Source organism: Vigna radiata, unplaced genomic scaffold (genome assembly GCF_000741045.1).
Source record: "Vigna radiata var. radiata cultivar VC1973A unplaced genomic scaffold, Vradiata_ver6 scaffold_86, whole genome shotgun sequence".
NCBI lineage: Eukaryota > Viridiplantae > Streptophyta > Magnoliopsida > Fabales > Fabaceae > Vigna > Vigna radiata.
Window position 1 is genome coordinate 1267525 of NW_014543269.1, and position 9234 is coordinate 1276758.

Below are 9234 nucleotides of genomic sequence, written 5' to 3' on the forward strand. Positions count from 1 at the left end.
CCTTTTGCCCCACAACATTTAACACATACTTTTCTTTTGTCATTTTTAAATACCTTCAATTTCCTACCATTCTCTACACCATAGCTTCTTATTGCTTCTGTGAAATCTTTTTTTTCATTGAAGAATGTCCCCACTTCCTATTTATATTCTTCCATGCTTTTGGGCATTGAAAAAGTGCCAAAGTTTCCATAATGGTCTCTATCATCATTTGATGAATCACTTAAAACAAGGTTGTCTAAGCTTTCAGATTCCCAAGAATTGTCAGATAAGCCTCTGTCCTCTACATGCTGGAATGGATTAGAAGACCCACTTGGTCCACCCACTTCAACTTCCTCACTACGCTTACAAAAATCATTTTCCCCTTCATCTCCATGGACACTAACCTCCACAAGATTATCTTCACTGAACACATCCTCTTCAGAATCATTCCAACTTCTAACATCGTGGTCATCATGTCCCCTATCATCCTCTCCCTCAGCCTCTGCCTCTACACCATTATCATTGTCACCATTTGCATCCTTCCCCAAAACAGTCCCATTAGACTCTCCCTCAACCTCTGCCTCCACACAATTATCATTCCCAGCCTCTACATCGTCCCCCAAAACAGCCCTAATATCCTCTCCCTCAGCCTCTGCCTCCACACAATTATCATTGCCATCCTTTTCACCCTCCCCCAAAACAATCCCAATTTCCTCTCCCTCGGCCTCTGCATCCACTCTTTCATTATTGTCAGCCTCTACACCGTCCCCCAACATAGGAACGTACTCAGGAACTGACACCATGTGCACAACATACAAGTGAGATTGACCATTCAATAATGTAAGGTTGACCAGATGACCTGCACCCTTGTCATCAGATAATAGTTCTAACCTTCCTTCTAACACACTACCACCACCCACTGAATACCACAACTCTTTAACGTTAATATAACCCATCTCCTTCAAAATAGACAATATTTCAAAGTAGCTCCATCTATCTGGGTCTATTTTTAAAGTACTTGTTTCACCAAACTCATATTTCAATGACCCATCATTGACAAATTTGCCCCCATGGTGAAAGACCACTTCGACATCACAGTTAGCCATCTCAACTAATATCAAAAATCATGTCAGACTACACCATCTTTTAGCCAAATAACACTACATTTAATTGACCAAAATAACACTACATTTACAGTCAGCAATACTTAGTACTATAAGCGCACCATAAACACATCCTAAAGTGACTAAGAAATTACACTTCCACAAAGCACTTTAAACACACCATAAACAATTAAAACAGTTTTTTACTGAACCCTAAAAATTGGGAGACAACACAGAACACTTTAACCTGCACAATGGGAGACCACAACAGAACACCCATAATGGGGGACAACAACCAAACATAGATAATACATAATGGGGGACAACCAAATAGAAATAATAGTTTATGGGGGACCACAATAAAAGCAAACACACACACGAAGCAAACAAGCACACCAAAGCAACCAAATGAAACCAATGTTACACTCACCTTCGAATGGACCTTGGAATAGAACCCACTTCGCACTTCCAAATACACCACGAACAATGCCAATAGCACTTCCAAATCACCAAACGNNCATTTGCTTTCGAAAGCCCAAATGCGATTTTTCACTCNTCGTCAATAGCGATTTCGAAAGCCCTAATTACACTCTTCGTCAACTCACACTCTGTCCTCTATCTTAAGTGCGATTTCGAAAGCCCTAATTTCACTCTTCATCAACTCTCACAGAACCCCTAATTTAATTTCATTCAACAATTAAAAACCCCTAAATCATTTATTAATTAAATTTTCCCAATTGTATCTAAATAATTGACATGACCGACACGTTGCAATTCTTTGTTGCCAAATCATCACTCACTTAACACCGTAACTCTACAATTAACGGAGAGGACCTAATTGACACACATTTTTCTATTAATGGATACAATTGAACTTTTAAATAACATGTGGACGAAATAGTAACTTTTTTTAAAAGAAGGGACCATTTTGACACACTTCTATCAAACTAGGGACAAACTGAGCAATTAAACCTATTTTTTTTTATACAAGCAAAATAAATGAAAAGTCTGATATGAGTTTATATATATAATACATACTTTAATTGGCAAAAAAAATTTTAAAATGATACCAAAAGCAATGAGAACTTGGTCAGAGAATATCTTCAAGCATGAAAATATATATGTATGTCAAATCTCTCCCAACAATTTTAAGTATTGGATTTTCTACCATTTAGATAAATTGACCTAACATAATAAAGTGAACACACACCTTATAGAATTAGCACATAGATCATCCAATTGAAAACACCTTTGAACAATCACATTCACGAAATAGGTGACTCGATTAAATTATATCAGCTCACAGTATAGTCAAAGTGTCTTGTCTCCAACTTTAAGACTGGACGTTTTTTAAGATAAATGTTCTTCTAAGTGAATTAAAATTATTTTCCAACTTACTTTTTCAAGGAATTTAAAAACCAAAACGAAGCCTTACGTTACCATGTAAATTTGTTGAAACATAGAGGAGAGTAGATATGTCAGGGAAAAAACAGATTTAGTCGTACACGTGTCTCCTTAGTACTTGCGTTCTGACTCGGAAACCTTAAACTTCCTTTTATTTTTGCGGTATATACCAAAAAATCTGAATTTTGTGTCACTGATGATGTGTGATGTGTTCGTAGAGGACTAAACAACGATTGTGTTGTCAGATCAGAAGAAAGCAATATGCAATACGTGGCAGGAGAAGATCTTACTCATGCATGACAATTATCATTTAACATGTTAAACTTTATCATTATCGAAGGCAGTCAAATCCTTAATCATCTGCTATCTGCTACGTTACAATTAAAGGGAATTGTGGCATATAATCTTCAACAAGGATTTCATAATTCACTTGTCCAACCCTACCACGTACGTCATCGTGTGACCAAAAGTAAAAACAAAATCAATGTTGGTGAGTGCGGCAGTCAAAACTCAATGAAATCGTTTCTTTATACTTTTTTTCTTTTCTTCTATTTTATTTCCCATCTTAAACAATCAAACAATGCAATCCTAGCATTGCATCAACTATGCTTCTTCGTCATTTTCTCACCTTGTCAAGAATTACGATACGAAGTTGGGAGTAGTTCTTTTAATGACTATTATTAAGTCATGAAATAATACATATACTAATAGAGTTAATGATTCCTTCGTTTCTGTTCAATGTGATATTTCTCATTTCATATTTGAATTTTTGTATAGATATATATAACAATTGAATTATGAATTTATCTTTGAAAGTCTCACACATCAAATAAAACCGAGTAAGATATATAATATTTAAATTGAAGAATCTACAGATTTGATGTTTTAAATTTTTGGATTGAAAGTTATATCTTGATCTCTTATATCAACTTGTTCATCTTTTATTAATATCAAATCTTGTTCTTGAAAAACCTCACAATGGTGTCAATACAGATAATTCATTATGGAAACGACATGAACAAAAATACTAGGTGAAGAATCATAAAAAATAATATTTTATTTGTCCAATTCAAAACTAACGACTATTCTGGTGCATGCTTTTGTTTTTGTCGATGAGCAATCAACTTCTGGTATAATCACCAGTCACATTGCAATACATTACTGATTGAAAAATGTTGACAACGTATTTTTAACAACGTTTTGACAATACCACGTGTCAGTGTTGTATTGGTCCATTTTAATTGTTAAAGAAAGGTTTTCTATATATAAATACCTAGTTAGCAATAAAATAATGCTATTTTGTATCATGAGTTACATCGTTACATATCAACATGCTAATTTTATTAAGTAGAAGGAATCTGAATTCGATTCTAAAAATTGTGCATGAAAAAAATACCAAGAGTTTTTACTTTAATTATTATTTTTCATATTCTCATCAATATTGATAATTTTATCCGATGGAAGACAATTTTGAACTGAAAAAGAAAATGCTACACCACCATATGCTAATCACACGCCTAGCATCTCATCTCATATCTATTTTTTTTTCCTATATATACAATGAGAAAAAATTATGTTTAGTAAACACTCAATTATGGGTTTACCACCCAAACGAAGGTACTGAAAAAGCAGCACTGCTCAATGCACGAAAGATGAATCGCAAATGCAAGAAAGGAAAACCAAAAGAAGAAGGACTAGGTCATTTATGGAAAAAAGCTACCATAACGCGAAATATCTTTGAATTTTATGAATGACATTATTAATTTTTATTTACTTAAATCTCTGGTTATCATCTTCAATGAAAAATTTCCTTTTAAAAAGGTTATCTTTATTTATAGAGATCCATTACCATGCGATGCATCTCCCATCTAAGGATTCTTCTCGGCCTTAACAATGCAATTAAAAAATGATATTTATTTTATTATCAAGATTTTACGACACATAGAAACTAGTAAAGAATCAAAGTCGAAAGGTCGATCTTTATATAAAATGTGGGGACCACTTGATATTTTTTGTGTAAGTTGGAAGAACATATATATAAATATATTTTAACCTGATTATGTATAGAATGGCCTCCTTGTTAATTGGGGTGTGGTTTGAATTTGATTTTGACATAGATAGAAAAGAGATGTATATAGGTATAGTACATTTGTGCATGATTTGTTGATGGAATGAAAGGGTACATGAGGTTATTTTATAATAATGAAGAGGCTAAAAGCCTATTTGTACTATAGAATGATGCTTTTTGGTGATTGGAAATTGTCTTTTGAGTCCAGTTTGACAGGCAACAACCACAATGGAGATGAAACTGAGCAATAATGGAGTTCAAAAGCTGTTCTATCCTTTGCCCCCACTACTCCACAAACACTCCCTCTTCTTTATCAAAAATTAAAGCCACCCATTTTAAAAAAGGGTTAGCTTTCAGGATTCAAAAGAATATGCATGGATCTCTCTTCTCTTCTCTTCTCTTCTCTTTTCTCTTCTCTTCTTTCACCCCTTCAAGAGTTTTTATACCAACTTTTCACCTTTTCCTCCTTGCAAACTTTCAACACATATATATATATTTTTTTATTTTTCAACCCCATTTATTATGTTCCCTTTCATGAAAGAAAAAAGGATAGAAAAGAAAAGAAGAAACTAAAAGGCTTCACATTTGACAAAGTTTACCACATTAAATTAAGTCCATCCGTTGGTTGATGAAGGGTGGCAAATGGTTGGCACCACCAACGCCGAGAAAATCCCTAGTTTGTCCCCATACACTCTCTTCATTCTGTACGTGCCGTCGTTTTGTAGGGGGCATTTGTGACAAATCACCGGAATAATTATTCTCTCCCTCATGACCTGTGAGTACTGAACTTGAACCGTACATGCCACAAAATTTGTTCCCATCTTGGCCTGGACTGTTGCATTTCAAACCTATGCTCCCGAGGAATAATGATGGGTCCGATGAAGTTGTCCCAATCTGTGCAGCTTTTTGCAACAAAGCTGTGGCTGACATGTTTGCTGAGGTTGTTTGATGGGATTGGTGTTGGGAACTATACAAGGAAGGAACACTTATGAGTTGCAGGTTTGGGTTATCCTTAACAATATTGTTCACTAGTGGAAGTGAAGCAGTGCTGCTTAGCTCTTGGCTTCCATTGGAGGAGATTTTATTTCCAAACACCCAATTTAGTTGGTAATTAGAGGGTGGTGGATTTGAGCAAGGAGCAAGTGGATTTCCACCACCACCACCACCACCACAGTAAATTGAGCTTGGGCTAGTAGCAGATCCAAGTTGGTGAAACTCATGCAAGTTGTTGTTAGCAATTGTTTGATGAGCCTGAGATGTTTGACTCATCCAAAGGGATAGCCCCTTAGATGTTTGATTACCTGGGACTACTGGCTCCTCGGTGCACGAATTCGGCTTGTAAAACGATGAAAAATGGGTTGCCATGTTAGAACCGAGGGGGTTTTGCATGATGCTGTAGTTGCTAATGTTTGTTGCTGCGTTCACCCTAGCTGTTTCTTCTGCTAAGGCATCGCAGAAAGCCCTGTGAGTGATGAAGCTATCCCTCCTGCTCCACCAAGAAATCACATTGAAAAAATATATATATAACTTTCTGTAAAATGTTACAATGTAATGGGAAAATAGACGGCAAGAAATGTATTACTTAATATTATTACACTTCACTGATTTCTTTATACAATCTCTCTACTTAGGTGTGATTATTTTTCTTATCTAAATAAAAGAAAAACATGCAAGAAGGCTCAAGGCATGGTTATGTAGTAAAGTTGTATTCCTTGTCCCCTGAGCTGTTAAGAACTTCTGCAGAAAGACTCCAGCATTAGGACTTGTAACGCTTAGCTTATGAAAATAAATTATTACATGAGTAGTAAACACCAATAACCAAGAGAGTTTTATCTTTTTTAATAATGTTTTACGTTTCACCTTTTAATGGGAACAAGAGAAACGAGACAAAAAACAATTAGGGATAAGTTCAACCCCTAACATATAGGGTTCATAACCCCACTCCCCAGATAAGTCTTTGATATTAAAACAATTTCATAATCACATTTGATAATCTATGATAATTCCAAACTAGCTAAGCTTAGAAATTTTGTCGTTTAAGATATTTTCCAAAAGGTAATAATAAACCTTGCAAGTGTGGGTTCTTTCAAGTTCTTTTCACTGCACTGAGACTCATTTCTCCTTTTACTACTCCTAAAAAAGCAAAATAGACAGCAGACACGCAGAAGCACACGGAGGAGTCAGACAAAGATATCATAGATACAGTTTAAAGGCTTCAACGTCATGATTCATTTTAGCTATGTATATCTTTTTTAGGTTTCAACTTACCACTACTGCATGAAGAAAGCGATGCTCTTTCTTTTGTCACAAAGATAAGGATAGTAATTGCTGTTGCTTTTCTTTTCTTTTCTTTTTTTTTCATACATATACCACTAGACAACTTACCACTTTTACAAAAAATTTGATCAGTATGAGATTGAAAACTCATTACGGTTTGTGATCCACGAGATAAAGATAGAGATAACTACGTACCGTGAAAAGATAGTGCCACAGTCACATTTGTATTCTCTGGTACCGCATGTTTTTGAGTGAGCTTTCCAATCTGACTGCACAGCATAACGCTTTGAGCACTTCTCGCACTTCCACTTCTTCTCACCGTGCTTTCTGCAGAAGTGCTTCTTAATCCCAGTTAAGTCCCCCAGAGCCCTTGAAGGGTGGTGGTGGACACAAGTCTTCTCTGGACACACATAAACCCTCTTCCTTACTTCTTTGCTTGATCTCTGCTTCAGCTTCCATGGAAGATTGTGCCCTCGTCGATGGAGTTGAAGGTTTTGGTCCCTTTGGAAACCCTTGAGACAAATTTCACACACGAATCTGTTTGTGGCCATCAGAGTCTTTGGTGATAAGGCTATGACCTCAGCTTCAGGATCTGTGCACAGAAGATTATTCATTAACTCACACAACAAACCCATTGCTCTATTTTGCGCAGAAAAAGCAATTAGCTTTGAATATACCCATGATGATGAGAAAAGGTAGAGAGACAGAAAGAGAGAGAATTGCAACAAAGATGATGAAAATGATAAGAATTAACAAACTTACCTGGATTTCCAGGGAGGTTTCTCTTCCTCTTCAAAAGAGGAGGTTGGTTAGATGCAGCAGTTGATGGGTTCTGAAGAGGGAAAGCATTTGAAATTTCTCCATCATCCATCTTTTGTAGCATGTTAGCTAAGGTGTTTCTTGAATCCTAAGTTTGACTCAGTTTGGAAACAGCTAGAGGGAGTAAGGTGGGAGGAAGTATATTAGTGTTTGAATTAGGAGAAAAGGAGAGGGAATGGGGTAGCTTAGCTAGGCTTCTTAATTATATGGTTCCAACCCTAAACAACATGAACTGATATATGCTAGTTGGGATCTCTCTGTCCTTCTCTTTCTCTCGCATATGTTGCAGTCAATTTAATTATCTACTTTTTAGGTGGAATAAAAAACTAAGATGCTATGGGGGGCGGAAAAGCAAACCAAGAGAGAGAAATGGAAAGGAAAAAGAAAGGGGAGGTGGGGGTCAGTCAGAAAAATATACAGAGAACAGGAGATGAGGCAAAGGTGTATGATGACACATATCATGAGGTCCGAAGAAAGTTATCTTCATTTGGAATGATTATCCCATAATTTGTTACTTTTTGTTTTCTTATTTTTCAAATCCTTTCTCATTCAATTCAATCACTTTTTTATTCTAAGTTTACAGATAATTAACCCTTTTTGTGTTTTCCAATACACCCAACATATATGAATTTCATCAACTTTGTAATAATATTTCACAGATATGTCACATTTTTTACGCCTAATATTAACATATATATCTACGTCCACCAAATCATTATGAGTTAATGTTATATATATATATATATATATATATATATATATATATATATATATATATATATATATATGATCAGTGGCTTTCTTTTCTGCCATGACCTCAGAAACCTTTGCTTCCTACTCTAGAATAATGTAGCTTTGCTTTGAGTATAGATCGTCCAACTCAACATGAAATAACAGAATAAAGAAATATGCTATTATCCATATAGCTAGTGTAGTGCTACAATCATAACGAAGTGTCTATGGGAAAACTGTTTCCTTTTGATCGAATATTAACGTTTCAACTTGTAATACTCCACTTGCAACCATTTAAATCAAAGCAAAACGCTGTTTCTTTCAAAAAGTGAAAATCATTGTGTCTCATGTGAGTGTGACTAGAAAAAGAAAAGGCAAACGGCTTCCTTAATCTTTGTTTTCCCCAAAAAGCAAAATCTTAAGGCTCTTTGCAGCATACTCAAAGTGAAAGTGCAGGTCATTTCCTCAAGGAAGATTTGTAAAATGTTTGAATACCTATACATGATTCAAAGAAAAGTGGGAGAGCTAGCTCATTAAGAAGCTTGTTAATTGCTTTGGCATTCTTACTCTTATTAGTAAACAGCAATGCACGTGTGTCTGTATTCTCACCAAACTGTCAAGCAAGGTTAAGCCGAAGCAAAAGACGAAATAAAACATAAAAGGGAATAATCGTCCGATGACAACATGACCATGTCTCACGTACATTGACAGGGTTCTAGCCACTTGGCTTTTATGCACATCAAACGAACTCTTGTTCATTGTTACTATTATATTTATCAGTTCATAAACAATAATAATTATTTCCAGCTATCATCACATCGTGATGATGATGCAACTGGCAGTCAAACATGC

General features: G+C 35.5%; 1 protein-coding gene across 1 annotated transcript; it reads right to left on the reverse strand.

Moving 5' to 3' along the window:
* Positions 1–4578: 4578 nt before the first annotated feature.
* Positions 4579–8202, reverse strand: LOC106754227 (zinc finger protein MAGPIE). The gene is given in 4 exon segments (XM_014636228.2): positions 4579–5207; positions 5209–6040; positions 7027–7423; positions 7594–8202. Coding segments are annotated over 4 exon segments (1395 nt in total). The 5' UTR covers positions 7715–8202; the 3' UTR covers positions 4579–5162.
* Positions 8203–9234: the final 1032 nt, after the last annotated feature.